The sequence below is a fragment of the Dendrobates tinctorius genome, unplaced genomic scaffold, assembly GCF_039654945.1.
Source record: "Dendrobates tinctorius isolate UK_male_01 unplaced genomic scaffold, ASM3965494v1 ptg000265l, whole genome shotgun sequence".
Classification (NCBI taxonomy): Eukaryota; Metazoa; Chordata; class Amphibia; order Anura; family Dendrobatidae; genus Dendrobates; species Dendrobates tinctorius.
Window position 1 is genome coordinate 9,581,563 of NW_027361932.1, and position 20,668 is coordinate 9,602,230.

A 20,668-nucleotide genomic window follows, 5' to 3' on the forward strand; every position below is an offset into this window, starting at 1 on the left:
GGCAAAGCATATAGCGCACGCGCGAGGTAATGTTTCAATGCGCACGCACAAAATATGTACGTGATCTGCGATCTTCACAGCGAAGAATGCATACAGCAAGCTGAGGAGGGGTGGAGTGATGGAACAGAGGCAACTCCCATTGGACCGGACCGAACAGATTAACATACAGCACGGGACAAATAAAAAAGATTTTTATGGGTGATACATGGGGAGTCAGGGGATTTCAGAACTAGTTGTGGATTTCTCTCGCGCATCACCCCTACTCTGGAACTCTCTACCACAACATATCAGACTCTCACCTACCATCGAAACCTTCAAAAAGAGCCTGAAGACCCACCTCTTCCGACAAGCCTATAACCTGCAGTAACCACCGATCGACCAAACCGCTGCACGACCAGCTCTACCCTCGCCTACTGTATTATCACCCATCCCTTGAAGATTGTGAGCCCTCGCGGGCAGGGTCCTCTCTCCTCCTGTACCAGTTATGACTTGTATTGTTTAAGATTATTGTACTTGTTTTTATGTATACCGCTCCTCACATGTAAAGCGCCATGGAATAAATGGCGCTAGAACAATAAATAATAATAATAATAATAACTGACACTCAGTTAAATTATATTTTTACCTCGTAGGCCAAAAAAGTGGTGACAGGTTCCCTTTAATTTTCCATCGTGACTGTGTGATACATTTTAACCCTGTTTAGAAAGCAGAGTTTTGCTCGATATCTCCATGAGATATCCAACCTCTTGATTTACTGCCAATTGTAGACTGCGTGGATACTATGTGTAGCCATATGATATAAAGAACAGTAAATCAGTTTTGTTTTTTTTCAAGTGAAACTGTATGTTACGGTTATGGAAAAAGAAGGCAATTTATACTGAAATCTGAAAATATATATTTTTATACACTATTGTATCTTTTGTTTCCAAAAACTTTGAAACTGGTCCTGGGCTTACTTAATCAGTGAAGCATTGCAGGATGAGACCCTGCGTTATGGGAAACATATCTCTGAATAGTGGGTTTGACCTGAGGTTGAGCAGACTCTGTAAGAACACAGTATTTATAAATTTGCTCTATCCCTTCTGGTAGATGGGGAACACACACGTTTTATATCAGCTACACACTACTGCATACATTGCCATATGCTCTGCAAGGCAACATTTGTATACATTTATAAATGACTATTGATCATATATCTACTAATGCTTGTTACCATTAATGTATCCACTGTACAGAAAGAACACAAGGGTACATTCCAAAAGAAGACAAAAATAACATTTATAGTCAGCCATTCATTTTCAGTTTAACAGGTTGTTTTTCTACATACATATCTACAAATGTATCTACACTTGTGTTTACAGTGCTTGCAGAAATGAATTATTAGTTGCACAAGAGCATCTTGCAATGTAGACATGTCATCATACAGTCTAATCTAGAAAATAAATAAGAGTTGATTTATAATGTTCAATGAAATAAATAAAACTTCATGGGTGCTTACAGTCTGGCTAGTGCAGTAGAGTGTGCTGGATTGGCTTCTGTGAAACCACTGGTTATATCAGAAGTGGTGGTACAAACTATGAGTGTATATATAAACTGCTGCAGGACGAACAGATTTAAAAACACTATTTATCCCCTGATAAATAAGTAATGACAGCTCTATCATACAGAAATTAATATTTGCAAGGTAAAACTTCAGAAATACACGGCAAATGAATAACAGTTGGGTTTACACAGCAAACATCTTGTAGTGTCTTATTACATTACACTGGACATCGTTGCTTCATGCATTGCTATACATTAACTGCTTAGATGTGAGATGGGTAAAGCAGTTTTATAATGGAGGTCGATGACCTGTGAAGGAACGTAGGCTACTGCTCGGATGTGCTGACGGGCAAAGCAGTTTTATGAAGGCAGTTGATGACCTGTAAAGGAACATAGGCTACACAGTAAAAAAAAAAAACTTGCATAGTTGTGTGTTTACTTCACAATATGGTGCAGCCAAAACTTCACTCTCCAAAAGTAAAAAAAAAAAACAAAAAGTTATGTTAATACCTCAAGGTTCATCTGCAACTGACCCTACTATACTGTACATTTATTTCCAGGAAATAAAAGAAAACAGCACAACGAAAAGCATATGGCTTCTATAAAGCAAGAATAGTGCTTGACCCTGCAGAAGTCAATGCCCTTTGTGAACACGTCTGGATCAATCATTCACGTGAAGCTGTGGGGACTGATACCACACTTTCTCTTGCAGTTGCTTTGGGAAAGCTGAACTTGTATACAGGTCCATTTTACTACTACTTGTCTTTTGCTCAACACCCTCCCCCAGCACAGCATCACAGGAAGTCACTGACACATCTCAAGTGCCTTTGTTGGCAGAGGTGTCCTTTCTAGTGACATAGTGTCATAACAGCCCCAGCAGGATTAGGTGGAAGATCCAGCTTGCTTGTTGGTTGCTGTCACAGTCATAATGATAAGTCAGCCATAATGACTTTAGGGTGATAGTAACTTTAATTTCAGCAGTAATGTAATATCCAAAGCATACACTACTGAATAATTAAATCATGCATAAAACATCCATTGTCTATAGGTTTAAATAGTTGTTCAATAAGATTATTCACTCCCGTTATCTTGGTCCATATTCATAACTGCTAGGTGCACCAGCCGCAGAGTACATATTGGCTGCAGGGTTCATATGATGATGGTGGTAGCCATGTCCTCTGATACTTGGTAAAGGATAGGGTGTTGGTCTGGTTTTTGCTCCTAGATAGTGATCATAGCTTGTTGGATACTTGTATGGGTGATGATGCAGAGGTTCTGAACCCTGAGAATGGGGGTCCAATCGCAGTTCATGTGGAGGACTGGGCCTGCCAGAACTAAGAGGAACAAGTCCACCCGGCACAGGAAGTGATGGGCTAAGAACTCTAGACATTAGTTGTTGATGGGCTGCGTCCCCGTGTAATGGAGTGCCACTGGTGTCCCTTTCATAATCTCTCCTGTCTCCATCTGCAATAGAATTAATTTTTAAAATTAAATTAGATCATCAGGTTCACTTATAATTTCTGTTCTCTAGATATAGATAATTATTATCTAATTGTGCTGACAAAAAAAGTAGAAAAAAAACATTTTTCATACAGTTCCTAAACCTTTTTCACTTGTATTAACCCTATCCATATTATATTCAATAATTACAAAACTTAATATGTAAAAATATATTATCTCTTTGTTAAATTATAAACATCATTTTGAGGTTACAATTCATGTGTTCACTTGTGGAGACTAATTTGGCATATAGTGTTCCCTGATGATATTGTACCTGCACTCATCCCCAGGACTGTGTATGATATTGGAGGATATTGTTTTAGTATCATTCTGTGTATCACTAACAAGGACCATATACTGTATATGATTAGTGAGGCGAGATCTTTTGATAAATGGTATTTTTTCTAACAGTACAATCTTGTTAGCAGATCACAAGCAATGTTTTATTATGTTTGAGTCTCTATTCGGAAACTATTCAATGGACACATTTACAAACTATGGCTGAAAAATTTAAAACAGTTGCACAGTCCAAAAAAATCACAATACTTAAATGCACCTAAAATCTTTATTAATTTCTTTATTTAAGAGTTTCTTCTAGTACACTCATGCTTTTAGTAAGTTCAAATTGCATATTACCGGCCTAACAAGTTCATATCTGGCATTGAATAGGGAAACACAAGACTAAAACTAAATTCATGGAAGAATACAAAAAGATCAGTATGTGTCATTATTGCTGTTTTGTGCTCAGTGGATCAGATGTTCTTTCACCCTGTTAGTAAAATAAACAGGGGGCTTTGCAATTGTTCTGAGCAAAAACTACTATCAATGCAAGCGAGTCTATCTGAAAAGTAAGCTGTGTATTTTCGAGCACTCCGTAATCTAAGTGCAGGGAGGGGAAGAAAAGCAACAGAACCGTTGTGCGGAAAAACCTCCAATCCTTATCATTGTGCTGAATTGAAAGCTGTGTCCTCCTGACAAGACATTCTTATAGGGATGAAATCTGAAAGAAATGACTGACAAGTATGTGCACGCTTGAAATTTCTTAATGTTGTGTAACCCTAAACAAACACAGACTGCATTTATTTGACCAGACCCAAAGTGTGCTGTAGAGTATGGGCCCCCTTGGTGTCTCTGGAATTGTTTGCTCTGCATAATGGAAAATAAATACATGTAAAATGTACCAGAATGTGACATTATTGAAATCCACAGTATAAGTAGCAAGAAAAACTCCCACAGTGTGTGTGGTAAAACGCCCTATAAATCTGCCAGTCTTTTCCTGCTGTGAGAATTCTGCATCAGGAGGTTAATAAGTGCAAGTTATATAGAGTTATAGAGCTACTGTGTACTCTGTCATCTCCTGCTAATAGCCTGCTAATTTCTTACAATAAATCAATAGATTAATAATATAAAAAGTAAATGTTACTGTTGCTATAATTACCCCCTGTCATAATTTCTTTATAAAATAATATAAAACAAGTTTGATTTGTCCCTCCAAGCTTATACGGCGACTATATATGACATTGAGCACGCAGAGACTTTACAGCACATTTGCCTCAGCTACTAAATGCTAAGTAATGTGCCCTGACCCTACTCTAATTAATTGGACCCATGCATGTAGTGTGAGTGCCTTGGCATTTGTACCTTTTGATTGCCTTGAGGAACACAGATTTTTGCAATTCATTCTAAAAATATCTTATAAAAATTTTCTCCATATTAAACATGTTCATCATGTTAATCACCAAGGCTGCAATCTTACTGACCTTTGTCACTTCCATTTTGTGAAGGTGATGAAACAGGATTCCTGGACCTTGCAAAAGCACTCATGAGTGGGAGGGATCCTGGTCTATGATTCCTGGGCCTGCAAGGTCACAGATATAGAAGTAATTTCCAAACACTTCTAATCACACATTTCTAAGCTCTCTTAACCCCTTAGTAACTATCAATACATCTTTTTACTGACTTGCAATATAAGAGACTAGCATCACCCGACGGGTGACAATCCTGCAGCTGTCAGCCGCAATCAGTGTTGGTATATAGCCGTTAAACCCCTTTAATGCTGCTCTCAATAATGAGTGCCGATACATAATGGATTACTGCTACATTTTTAAACCTTATAAAATGCTAACAAAATAAATTATCATATAGCACAATGTGTCACGAAAAAACAATCTCAAAATATATGGAATAAGTCAAAGCATTCCAGAGTTATTACCACATAAAGTAACACTGGTCAGATTTCACAAATTTGTCTCGACCTCTGAGGGGTTAATACTGCCTTAAATTCTGTGCAAACATCTGCATGTTTCACTCTATGACACAGGATTTTATCATTTATTGAAAACTCCTGTGCTTGGTATCCACGATGTAAACAAATGTTTCATATGAAATATTATTTTTACCATGCTTTCATTATTTAGTAGTAAATATACACTACTCAACTTTGAAATTACAAAGCCAATAAGAAAAAGTTGTTTAATTACAGAAATCACAGAATTTATAGACTTGTCATTGTTATGCAAATGATATGTAAAGTTTTCCAAACATCTTGAATTATTCAATATCAAGTATGTGCACCACGCAGACACGCATGCACTTACATGCCTTGGCTCCTATCAGTGAGATAATTAATAGAAGTTTGATGAATATTCTGCTATACTGAATACACTTGTGCATGCAAATCACCCAGATCTGCTTCTGGCAGCTCCTTTTGCAATTTTCAATTAATGAAGACCTTGATGAGCTTGATGGGAGACAAGACCTGAGACGCTGAAGGCTATGGTGTCACTTTAATACCATTAAGCCTGCTCACAGTAGCACAAGCAACATGTGGCCTGGCATTGTCGTGTTGAAAAACAGCTCTTGTAACGTTTCAGAGAAATTAATGTACTCGTGGTTATACCTGATCCATTCTGTACTGGAAGTGAAAATTTCTTGCTAAATACCAAAGCTAATTATGCAAATTGTCTCTTCAGAGAGGAAGAGGAACTGAACTCCAACGCCACCTATTGGAAGTAGCAATAAGAAAAGTCAATATCAACCTTTTAAATAGCCTTGCAATATGTATACTAAATCATATTGCAAGGCTCGTTAAATGGTCGATATTGACTTGTAGGATTGCTACTTCCAATAGGTGGCGCTGGAATTCAGGTCCTCTTTGTCTCTGAAGAGAAAATTTGCATATTTAATTTCCCAGAGAAGCATGCAAGACATTTAAGTCTCCTCACACTAGCATGCCAGCCCTAACTTGTCACTCTCCACAAATAGAAACCTTACTCCTTAGATCCCAGTCTTAGCCTCACACCTAGCCAAATCAAATCTCATACTATGAACTGACGAGGAGCAATATCCCGAAACACCGTGTCTGCAAATTAGAATTCTGGTTTGGCTTTATCCTAGGTCAAATTGTAAGGCTCATTAAAGGGTTGATATGGATTTCTAGGATTGCTTCTTCCTATAGGTGGTGCTGGAGTACAGGTCCTCTTCTCTATGGAGAATCAGTTTACATATTTAATTTCCCAGAGGAGCATGCAAGGCATTTAAGTCTCCTCATACTGGCATGCCAGACCTGCCTTGTCACTCTCCACAAGGAGAAACCTTACCCCTTAGATACCAAGACTAAGGAATCAAGCTTTGTCTACACAAACCTTTAGAATACATTTTCACATACTGGACTATAAACCATATGTCCAGCTACAGGTGTTCCATTAACCTCATGCTACTGCTCTCAAAGGATATCGTAATGCAGAATAAGGTGGCAAAGCAGCGAGGAATCACATCCTCTTCATCAATGAGTCATGCTTTTGGGTTGGATGCAATGAATGCTTGGGATTGGTAAGGAGACCATGTGGGCAACACCATGAAGAGGCCTTCACAAGAGGAAGTCACACCACTCCTATTCCCAGGATTATAGTGTGTGGTTGCATAATATACAGAAGTCAGACCCCTCTAGTCTTCATTTCAAGATACTCAAACAGCTCGGAGTTACATAGATGTGATCGCGAAACTAGTGGTAAGACGATTTATCCAAAGTGTCCCAGGAGCCATTTTTTAACACTACAATGCAAAATTGCTACTCTTGCTACTCTGAGCAGCCTGCAGCATCTCTGGACTTGTCTCCCATTGAGCACAACTGGGATGTCATTGGTTATAAATTGATAACGGAGAATCTAGCAGTGGATCTTGGTGATTTCCCAAGTGCATTCAGTGTGGCAAAACAATTATCAAACAACCATTAATAACCTCACTTGATACCATGCCAAGATGTGTAAGTGTGTGTATTTTTTGCATGTGTCGCTCAAACTCGATACTGGATAAATTGAGATGTTTTGAAAATTTTCATTTTTCTTTATTATTTGCATAACATTAACATTTCTATCCTGTGATTTCCATAATTCCATTACGTTTCTTTCCTGATGTTGCAATTTCAATGTTGAGCAGTATATTTATAAATTCTAGATCAGCTATATTTGTAATAATCTTTTCCTCCGGGAGCCTCTTACCCTTGTTTTACTCCTATTCACTGTGCAGTGAATTTTAACGTCCTTGTGTAAACACACTGAACTGAGGCCTGGAACAAGTAGGCACTTGCTCTATGAAAATATGATGCGAGTAAAGGCCTGATTGTAGCAGGTAACCCAGTTTATAAAACAGCACTTATAAGAGGAACCATGAATCTAATAATAAACTGTACTGTATTGATACATTTACAAAAATGAAGTTGAAATTGTAGAATAACTACATGTATATTTTTCTATCGCAATGCATTTGACAAAATTATGTTTTACTTACCAGTCCTCTGGGTCACAGTCCCTGAAGCCCTTGGCAAATGGGTTACTAGCAATTTTAAGTTGTGTTATCTAAAAAATAAAAAAAAAATTTACTAAAATGTCAAACTTAAATCTGTTTTAGTACAAGAGTCATTGGTTAATGGTCTGCTGTCAGTAATTATGCCAGAAGACTTTTAGGCCCCATCGGTTTTTCACGTATATAGTCTATCAATTTTTTTTTTCATGGATATAACACATGATATAAACCTATAAAAATGACTACCATAAACAAAATATAATAAAAATAATCAATTTTTTGCTGTATTTGCTACATGATTAAAAGCAAGTAAATATACAGAGAATTGTCAATTCAAAATCAATGTGGGTGTACACACACATCATTATTATTGATACATTAATAAAGCTCATATTTCAAGGCCTCCACTGGTGATACAGATGCTGGGGATGTTTATATAAGTAATAGCCTCCTCAAAGATACATAAGCTATTTAAATAAAGCATAGCTGCAGGAATGCAAATTATTAAAATGATATAATCCATGAGGAAATATGCATAAAACTATAGGTGCGAAGTTCTTACATATATAGAGCACCATTCAAAAGATGCAAGGAGTACAAAGACATAGGCGCCACAATAGTAGGTTAGTAATAAATCACTACTATGGATCATGTTGGACATCAAACCAGGTACAGAAGACTCACAGACTAGGTACAGTAGATAGAGCATATTACAATAATTACCAGAGCTATTTATAGATTGTACTCATAGTAGTCTATAGTGCTGTTCTCATGTCCATGGTTTTAATGAACAGTGTCTTCAAAAACATCCCTGAGACATGTCCAATTTTGTTTTGAGTCATTGATCAAAATCACCTATACAAGCCTGTGGGTCTGTGAAAATCACAAACAGCAAAAAAATCCAAACAAACATTTTTATTGTGCTTTTCTCACAATGGAATCAAGGTGTCTGTGTTCAATCCATGTGCAGTCTGTTTTCATCATTATAAGAAATAGCAAAAGCCTTGCAATTTTTTTTTTTGCATACAACAAATTCATTGATGGTAAAAACTAACACACCAACTATTCCCTGATGAAATTTGCATTGAAAAAAACTGATGAAAATCCGATGTCATTTATTAAAAGTCCTCAAATGTAATATGCAAATGTGCAAAATAAAGTGAACAGTTATTTCACCACATATAGAACATTTTCTCCATATTATTATTTATTCTATTTTTTCCTTTAGGTCAAAGTACAGAAAAATGTAAGAAATTATATTTATCATTTCACAATGGACATACAAATAAATTATAGTATTATTAAATAGAATTTAATGTCTTGTTTTGGCAAACTAAAGTTTGTAATCAACTTAGTAAAGTAAGTGGCATTTAGCACTATTTTACTACTACTTACAGCTTAATATTGGGAACTTGTATGCTACCAAAACACTTTGGATATTGCAGATTTCAGGAACTACGGATGTAGATGTATCTTTATCTACACTCACACAGGACAATCTGTGCGTATACAAATCAACATACAAGGCTTGTCCTGACCAGCATACACAGACCCAATTATGAGAACTCAGAAGTATTAAGACCTCACCTCATGTTAGTTTTGCTTTTGATTCATAATACAGAAACAATGTTAGGGCTCATTCAGATGTCAGTGATTTTCTTATGTGCAAAAATGGTTCATGTTTCATTAGGGTTTTTGTTAAAGAGTTTCATCAGAGTTTGGTCAGTTTGTTAGTTGTTACCATTTACAGTATGGTCAAAAGTTTAATCAGTTTTTGCTTGGATGAAGAAAAAAAATAATGGAAGTTTCTCAAGCTTGTCCTATCAGGGCACTGATTGCTTCCAAGCGCTGTCAGATTTTTTCACTGACCCATTGACTTAAATTGGTGAGTCTGAACTGAGACTCGGATCAAAATAGGCCATGTCTCCCATGCTTGTGTGTAAACCACTCAGTTGGCAAAAACACAGTGACATATGAACAGCTCAGCTCCTTAAACAATAACAGGTATGAGTTCTATCTGGGAAAAAATTCAGATAGAATTTGGATGAAAAAAAACTGACGACTGAATGAATGAATGAGCCTTTAGTCAACAGGGCAATGCACACAGCCATATGTTTTAACAGCTGCATTTCCATGCAGTCTGCATATCTCTATTTATAACATACTCTATTATATGTCACATTACAAAATAAGATGTGTTTTAGATTTGTGTGACTCCTGAATTGTTGATTACTATTTCTATTTTTAACGTGAGAAAATATATATAAAAATAGACCAGAAAGTACTAAACCAACACAAATCTAAAAAATATAAGAATGCAGATATTGAACTACATCCAGATCCATATTTTTTTTATCTCAGCTGCTTATTTTATTTTTTATTTTTCATTTGTCATGTGCATGAGGTTGCAGTATGAATTCTTCTCTTTCTGTGCTATAGAGTGTCTAAATTATATTTTTTACAGCTTTTTTCTGTTACATTGTAAAGAGAATCTGAGCTTTTTCACATTAGCACTTGTGCTGCTGGTGTCAATGCTCTCTGTATTTATTTTAAAAGTGAATGCAAAAAATTGTGAAAATTGCTCGATAACCTATCTGTGAGTCTGAACTAAACCTGCAGGTACCAAAATGCCAGTGCATCAACAGACTAAAATATTTGTTAGAAGGTCAGAAAACAATCGACTTTTCTAAACCTATTTACGATATATTGTAAAAAAAAAGTTTAAGCTACAATATAGAATTTGGAAAAGGTAAGGGTTTGATGCACACAGATACAAATCTAAGGTAAGCCTCAAATACATATTAATATGTATTTTCATCTATAACTAAATAGAATTACCGTAAACATAAAGATTGTAATCTTTAATCAACAACAATTCACATTACAAAATAAGATAAAAATGAAATAAAAAATTTAAAGTAGATTAAATAGTTTTCAACCTTGTGCTCTAAATACGTGTGCAGATATTACTAGTTATATTAATATATATTATTCTGCGGAATTAGTCCAGCATCTTCCTTCATCCCTATATATTTAATTAAATGCTACATTTTAATAACACAAATCTATGATAATCACATGCTTTTTAATCACTTGCTTCATGTGAACTTTTTATAGCATGTATAATAATACTGAAGAAATAAAGAAATGTATGGGATTATTTTTCTGCCAATAGACTTTGCTTAAGGGAAGATATACTGCACCAGGATCAATATCTAGGTAGCACTTAGCACAATATATAATTGTCTACCGTATTGCTGAATAGAGAAGCTGTCTACAGAGATGAAACTTTGTTCTAGTCATACAACAGGCTTAAAAATCTAAAAGTTAAAAAAGCAACAATCAACTATTACGGTCTGTAAATTAACATATAATTCTTCTCCACAGACTTAAAGCCATCAAACACCTATTCACTAAGAGGTTCTGTAACATGTACTTGTAAGAATATGGCAAACTACAATAATGGGTCACCAGCGGAGCAGCTAAGGGTGCATTCACATTGCGTTCAGGCACTCATTCGGTGGCTCCATTGGGGTTTATGATCGAACATCCACAAATCACCCCACAAAATGGGATTTGGATGTATACGCTGACGGGGCCATAGAGTATAATGGTGCTGGCAGAGCAAATGTGCGCTGTGCTGTGCATAATTTTCGAGTGTGTAAGCTTACTGGAGGAGGACACTCAGACGTAGTACATTTGCATCTGCGTGTCTGTCTCCAGTAGGCGTACAAGCCCAAAAATGATGCACGACAGAATGCATGTTCGCTCTGCCAGCACCATTATTGTCTGTGGCCCGTCGGCGCATACGTCTGAATCCCATTTTGCGAGGGGTTCGGACATAAGCCCTAACGGGCCACTGAATGGGTGCCTAAACGCAAAGTGAAACCACCCTAAGACAAATCACTGGCTAAATCACAAGTGTATTTATCTGATTCATCTGAGACAAGGCAGGGCATTCTCTTTATTTAAGTAAATCCGTGGATAAAGTATGTGATTGTGAGTTTCCGGAATGGGTTGAAAAACAAACTTTAAGCCTTTTCTGTGACAGTTTCAGACTTAGAGGTCAAAGTGATAGAAACCAGGAGAGAGGCAGTGAGAGGGGGAAAGAGAGACAGAGCAGCTGTCCCGGGTCATCAGGAAAATGCCAAGCTCACAAGAGCACTGGGACTACTGCTTCCTTCTCCTTGTGTCAGTCGGTATGTGATGATGTGCATGCACTGCATTGCCCCCTGTACCCATAATAATACACAGTGCACTGCATGACCTGCTGTACCATAATAACAAAGTTCAATACATGACTTGCTATACCCATAATAATAATACATAGATCACTGCATGGCTTGCTACACCCATAATAAAATACAGAGCAATCCATGGCCAACTGCTCCATAATAAGAAAGTGCACTGCATGGCCTGCCTGCTGTACCATAATAAGGTAAAATGCATGGCCTGCTGTATACATAATAAAATACAGTGCACTGCAGGACCTGCTGTAGCCATAATAACAATACGCTGTACATTGCATGGTTTACTGCACTCATAATATTAAACTGTACCCTGCATGGCCTGCTGCACCCATAATAAAACATAATGCAAGCATGGCTAACTGAACCCATAATAATAAAGAGTGCACTGCATAGCCCACTGTACCCATAATAATAAACAGTGCACTGCATAGCCCACTGTACCCATAATAATAAACAGTGCACTGCATGGCCCACTGTACCCATCATAATACACTGTATACTGCCAAGCATGCCATAACCATAACAAAACTGTGCTCTGCATGGCCTGCTGCACTCATAATAATACACTGCATGGCCTTCTGCGCACATAATACACAGTGCACATCATGGCCTGCGTCACCCATAATTATACACTTTATACTGCATGGCCTGCTGCACTCATAATAATACACAGTGCACAGCAAGGTCTGATATACTTATAATAACAACAGTGCAATGTATGGTGTATTTTACTCATAAGAATACACTTTTCACTGCATGACACTGTGTACTGTAATGCCTCCTGTGCCTATAATGATTCACTGTACACTGCATAGCCTTCTATACCCACAATAATACACTGTGTACTTCATGGCTCTCTGTATTATAATAATACACTGTGCATGGCAAGACCCGATATAATTGTAATAATACATGATGCACTACTATGCATTATCATAATAAGAACCAATATAATTTGTACCACACGTCTTGCTGTATCCATAACAATATAGTGTGCACTACATGATCTGCTATAACACACAGTGCACAGCATGGCCCCCTGGACCTATAACACACAGTGCACATCACGGTCTGCTGTACCTATAACACACAGTGCACAGGATGGCCTGCTGTACCTATAACACACAGTACACAGCATGGCCTGCTGTACCTATAACACACAGTGCACAGCATGGCCCGCTGTACCTATAACACACAGTGCACAGCATGGCCTGCTGTACCTATAACACACAGTACACAGCATGGCCTGGTGTACCTATAACACACAATACTCAGCATGGCTCGCTGTACCTATAACACACAATACACAGCATGGCCCACTGTACCTATAACACACAACACACAGCATGGCCCACTGTACCTATAACACACAGTGCACAGCATGGCCTGCTGTACCTATAACACACAGTGCACAGCATGGCCCGCTGTACCTATAATACACAATATACAGCATGGCCCGCTGTACCTATAATGTTATATACAGTATGGCCCGCTGTACCTATAACACACAATACACAGCATGGCCCGCTGTACCTATAACACACAATACACAGCATGGCCCACTGTACCTATAGCACACAATACACAGCATGGCCCGCTGTACGTATAACACACAGTACACAGCATGGCCCACTGTACCTATAACACACAATATACAGCATGGCCCGCTGTACCTATAACACAATACACAGCATGGCTCACTGTACCTATAACACACAATATACAGCATGGCCCGCTGTACCTATAACACACAATACACAGCATGGCCCGCTGTACCTATAACACACAGTGCACAGCATGGCCCCCTGTATCTATAACACACAGTGCACAGCATGGCCCCCTGTACCTATAACACAGTGCACAGCATGGCCTGCTGTATCTATAACACACAATACACAGCATGGCCCGTTGTACCTATAACACACAGTGCACAGCATGGCCCCCTGTACCTATCACACAGTGCACAGCATGGCCTGCTGTATCTATAACACACAATACACAGCATGGCCCGTTGTACCTATAACACACAATGCACAGCATGGTCCACTGTACCTATAACACACAGTACATAGCATGGCCCCCTGTACCTATAACAGTGCACAGCATGGCCCGCTGTATCTATAACACACAATACACAGCATGGCCCGTTGTACCTATAACACACAATGCACAGCATGGCCCACTGTACCTATAACACACAGTACATAGCATGGCCCCCTGCACCTATAACAGTGCACAGCATGGCCCATTGTACCTATAACACACAATACACAGCATGGCCCACTGTACCGATAACACACAATACACAGCATGGCCCGCTGTACCTATAACACACAATATACAGCATGGCCCGCTGTACCTATAACACAATACACAGCATGGCTCACTGTACCTATAACTCACAATACACAGCATGGCCCGCTGTACCTATAACACACAATACAGAGCATGGCCCACTGTACCTATAACACACAATACACAGTATGGCCCACTGTATCTATAACACACAATACACAGCATGGCCCACTGTACCTATAGCACACAATACACAGCATGGCCCGCTGTACCTATAACACACAATATACAGCATGGCCCGCTGTACCTATAACACACAGTACATAGCATGGTCCACTGTACCTATAACACACAATATACAGCATGGCCCGCTGTACCTATAACACAATACACAGCATGGCTCACTGTACCTATAACTCACAATATACAGCATGGCCCGCTGTACCTATAACACACAATACAGAGCATGGCCCACTGTACCTATAACACACAATACACAGTATGGCCCACTGTACCTATAGCACACAATACACAGCATGGCCCGCTATACCTATAGCACACAATACACAGCATGGCCCGCTGTACCTATAACTCACAATATACAGCATGGCCCGCTGTACCTATAACACACAGTGCACAGCATGGCCCCCTGTACCTATAACACACAATACACAGCATGGCCCGCTGTACCTATAACACACAATGCACAGCATGGCCCGCTGTACCTATAACACAGTGCACAGCATGGCCCGCTGTACCTATAACACACAATACACAGCATGGCCCGCTGTACCTATAACACACAATATACAGCATGGCCCGCTGTACCTATAACACACAGTACACAGCATGGCCCACTGTACCTATAAGACACAATATACAGCATGGCCCACTGTACCTATAACACACAATATACAGCATGGCCCACTGAACCTATAACACACAATACACAGCATGGCCCACTGTACCTATAACACACAATGCACAGCATGGCCCGCTGTATCTATAACACACAGTGCACAGCATGGCCCCCTGTACCTATAACACAGTGCACAGCATGGCCCGCTGTATCTATAACACACAATACACAGCATGGCCCGTTGTACCTATAACACACAGTACATAGCATGGCCCCCTGCACCTATAACAGTGCACAGCATGGCCCACTGTACCTATAACACACAATACACAGCATGGCCCACTGTACCGATAACACACAATACACAGCATGGCCCGCTGTACCTATAACACACAATATACAGCATGGCCCGCTGTACCTATAACACACAGTACACAGCATGGCCCACTGTACCTATAACACACAATACACAGCATGGCCCACTGTACCTATAGCACACAATACACAGCATGGCCCGCTGTACCTATAACACACAATATACAGCATGGCCCGCTGTACCTATAACACACAGTACATAGCATGGTCCACTGTACCTATAACACACAATATACAGCATGGCCCGCTGTACCTATAACACAATACACAGCATGGCTCACTGTACCTATAACTCACAATATACAGCATGGCCCGCTGTACCTATAACACACAATACAGAGCATGGCCCACTGTACCTATAACACACAATACACAGTATGGCCCACTGTATCTATAACACACAATACACAGCATGGCCCGCTGTACCTATAATGTTATATACAGCATGGTCCGCTGTACCTATAACACACAATACACAGCATGGCCCAATGTACCGATAACACACAATACACAGCATGGCCCACTGTACCTATAACTCACAATATACAGCATGGCCCACTGTACCTATAACACACAATACACAGCATGGCCTGCTGTACCTATAACACACAGTGCACAGCATGGCCCCCTGTACCTATAACACACAGTACACAGCATGGCCCACTGTACCTATAACACACAATACACAGCATGGCCCACTGTACCTATAACACACAATATACAGCATGGCCCACTGTACCTATAACACACAATACACAGCATGGCCCACTGTACCTATAACACACAATACACAGCATGGCCCGCTGTACCTATAACACACAATGCACAGCATGGCCCCCTGTACCTATAACACAGTGCACAGCATGGCCCCCTGTACCTATAACACACAGTGCACAGCATGACCCGCTGTATCTATTACACAAAATACACAGCACGGCCCACTGTTCCTATAACACACAATACACAGCATGGCCCACTGTACCTATAACACACAATACACAGCATGGCCCACTGTACCTATAACACACAATACACAGCATGGCCCACTGTAGCTATAACACACAATACACAGCATGGCCCGCTGTACCTATAACACACAATATACAGCACGACCCGCTGTACCTATAACACACAATACACAGCATGGCCCGCTGTACCTATAATACACAATACACAGCATGGCCTGCTGTACCTATAACACACAGTGCACAGCATGGCCCCCTGTACCTATAACACACAGTACACAGCATGGCCCACTGTACCTATAACACACAATACACAGCATGGCCCACTGTACCTATAACACACAATATACAGCATGGCCCGCTGTACCTATAACACACAGTGCACAGCATGGCCCCCTGTACCTGTAACACACAGTACACAGCATGGCCCACTTTACCTATAACACACAATACACAGCATGGCCCACTGTACCTATAACACACAATATACAGCATGGCCCACTGTACCTATAATACACAATACACAGCATGGCCTGCTGTACCTATAACACACAGCGCACAGCATGGCCCGCTGTATCTATAACACACAATACACAGCATGGCCCGCTGTACCTATAACACACAATACACAGCATGGCCCACTGTACCTATAACACACAATATACAGCATCGCCCGCTGTACCTATGACACACAGTGCACAGCATGGCCCCTGTACCTATAACACAGTGCACAGCATGGCCCGCTGTACCTATAACACACAATACACAGCATGGCCCACTGTACCTATAACACACAATATACAGCATGGCCCGCTGTACCTATGACACACAGTGCACAGCATGGCCCCCTGTACCTATAACACAGTGCACAGTATGGCCCGCTGTATCTATAACACACAATACACAGCATGGCCCCCTGTACCTATTACACAGTGCACACCATGGCACGCTGTATCTATAACACAAAATACACAGCATGGCCCACTGTACCTATAACACACAATACACAGCATGGCCCACTGTACCTATAGCACACAATACACATCATGGCCTGCTGTACCTATAACACACAATATACAGCATGGCCCGCTGTACCTATAACACACAATACACAGCATGGCCCACTGTACCTATAGCACACAATACACAGCATGGCCCACTGTACCTATAACACACAATACACAGCATGGCCCGCTGTACCTATAACACACAGTGCACAGCATGGCCCCCTGTATCTATAACACACAATACATAGCATGGCCCGCTGTATCCACAACACACAATACACAGCATGGCCCACTGTACCTATAACACACAATACACATCCGGCCCGCTGTACCTATAACACACAATACACAGCATGACCCGCTGTACCTATAACACACAATACACAGCATGGCCCACTGTACCTATAGCACACAATACACAGCATGGCCTGCTATACCTATAACACACAATACACAATATGGCCCGCTGTACCTATAACACACAATACACAGCATGGCCCCCTGTATCTATAACAGAGAGCACAGCATGGCCCGCTGTATCTATAACACACAATACACATCATGGCCCACTGTACCTATAACACACAATACACAGCATGACTCGCTGTACCTATAACACAAAATATACAGCATGGCCCACTGTACCTATAGCACACAATACACAGCATGGCCTGCTATACCTATAACACACAATACACAATATGGCCCGCTGTACCTATAACACACAATACACAGCATGGCCTGCTGTACCTATAACACACAGTGCACAGCATGGCCCCCTGTATCTATAACAGAGAGCACAGCATGGCCCGCTGTATCCATAACACACAATACACAGCATGACTCGCTGTACCTATAACACAAAATATACAGCATGGCCCACTGTACCTATAGCACACAGTGCACAGCATGGCCCGCTGTACCTATAACACACAGTACAGAGCATGGCCCACTGTACCTATAACACACAGTGCACAGCATGGCCCGCTGTACCTATAACACACAGTGCACAGCATGGTCCACTGTACCTATAACAAACAGTGCACAGCATGGCCCGCTGTACCTGTAACACACAGTGCACAGCATGGCCCGCTGTACCTATAACACACAATACACAGCATGGCCCACTGTACCTACAGTTGTGGCCAAACGTATTGACACCCCTGCAATTCTGTCAGATAATGCTCAGTTTCTTCCTGAAAATGATTGCAAACACAAATTCTTTGGTATTATCTTCATTTAATTTGTCTTAAATGAAAATACACAATAGAGAATGAAGCAAAAAGCAAAACATTGATCATTTCACAGAAAACTCCAAAAATGGGCCAGACAAAAGTATTGGCACCCTCAGCCTAATACTTGGTTGCACAACCTTTAGCCAAAATAACTGCGACCAACCGCTTCCGGTAAACATCAATGAGTTTCTTACAATGCTCTGCTGGAATTTTAGACCATTCTTCTTTGGCAAACTGCTCCAGGTCCCTGATATTTGAAGGGAGCCTTCTCCAATCTGCCATTTTTAGATCTCTCCACGGGTGTTCTATGGGATTCAGGTCTGGACTCATTGCTGGCCACCTTAAAAGTCTCCAGTGCTTTCTCTCAAACCATTTTCTAGTGCTTTTTGAAGTGTGCTTTGGGTCATTGTCCTGCTGGAAGACCCATGACCTCTGAGGGAGAGCCAGCTTTCTCACACTGGGCCCAATATTATGCTGCAAAATTTGTTGGTAGTCTTCAGACTTCATAATGCCATGCACATGGTCAAGCAGTCCAGTGCCAGGGGCAGCAAAGCAACCCCAAAACATCAGGGAACCTCCGCCATGTTTGACTGTAGGGACCGGGTTCTTTTCTTTGAATGCCTCTTTTTTAATCCTGTAAACTCTATGCTAATGCCTTTGCCCAAAAAGCTCTACTTTTGTCTCATCTGACCAGAGAACATTCTTCAAAAATATTTTAGGCTTTTTCAGGTAAGTTTTGGCAAACTCCAGCCTGGCTTTTTTATGTCTCGGGGTAAGAAGTGGGGTCTTCCTGGGTCTCCTACCATACAGTCCCTTTTCATTCAGACGCCGACGGATAGTACGGGTTAACATTGTTGTCGGACTGCAGAGCAGCTTGAACTTGTTTGGATGTTAGTCGAGGTTCTTTATCCAACATCCGCACAATTTTGCTTTGAAATCTCTTGTCAATTTTTCTTTTCCATCCACATCTAGGGAGGTTAGCCACAGTGCCATGGGCTTTACACTTTTTGATGACACTGCGTACTGTAGACACAGGAACATTCAGGTCTTTGGAGATGGACTTGTAGCCTTGAGATTGCTCATGCTTCCTCACAATTTGGTTTCTCAAGTCCTCAGACAGTTCTTTGGTCTTCTTTCTCTTCTCCATGCTCAATGTGATACACACAAGGACACAGGACAGAGGTTGGGTCAACTTTAATCAATGTCAACAGACTGCAAGTCTGATTTAGTTATTGCCAACACCTGTTACCACAGGTGCCACAGGTAAGTTACAGGTGCTGTTAGTTACACAAATTAGAGAAGCATCACATGATTTTTCGAACATGGCCAATACTTTTGTCCACCCTCTTTTTTATGTTTGGTGTGGAATTATATCCAATTTGGCTTTAGGACAATTCTTTTTGTGTTTTTTCATTTAAGACAAATTAAATGAAGATAATAATACCAAAGAATTTGTGTTTGCAATCATTTTCAGGAAGAAAATGAGTATTATCTGACAGAACTGCAGGGGTGTCAATACTTTTGGCCACAACTGTATAACACACAATACACAGCATGGCCCGCTGTACCTATAACACACAATACACAGCATGGCCTGCTGTACCTATAAGAAACAGTGCACAGCATGGCCCAATGTACCTATAACACACAATACACAGCATGGCCCGCTGTACTTATAACACACAGTGCACAGCATGGCCCGCTGTACCTATAACACACAATATACAGCATGGCCAGCTGTACCTATAACACACAATATACAGTATGGCCCGCTGTACCTATAACACACAATACACAGCATGGCCCGCTGTACCTATAACACACAATATACAGCATG

The 20,668-nt window shown here is 40.4% G+C and overlaps 1 protein-coding gene across 1 annotated transcript in view; it reads right to left on the minus strand.

Annotated features, from left to right (window-relative positions):
• Positions 1–1,259: 1,259 nt before the first annotated feature.
• The window catches only part of TBX1 (T-box transcription factor 1), a 42,966-nt gene continuing 23,557 nt past the window's right edge, over positions 1,260–20,668 (minus strand). Inside the window, exons 6-8 of the mRNA XM_073559081.1 lie at positions 7,831–7,898; positions 4,803–4,900; positions 1,260–3,006 (exon numbers count right to left, since the gene is read on the minus strand). Of these exons, the coding sequence (XP_073415182.1) occupies positions 2,627–3,006; positions 4,803–4,900; positions 7,831–7,898 (546 nt within the window). The 3' untranslated portion in view covers positions 1,260–2,626. The remainder of the gene's footprint in view (positions 3,007–4,802; positions 4,901–7,830; positions 7,899–20,668) is intronic.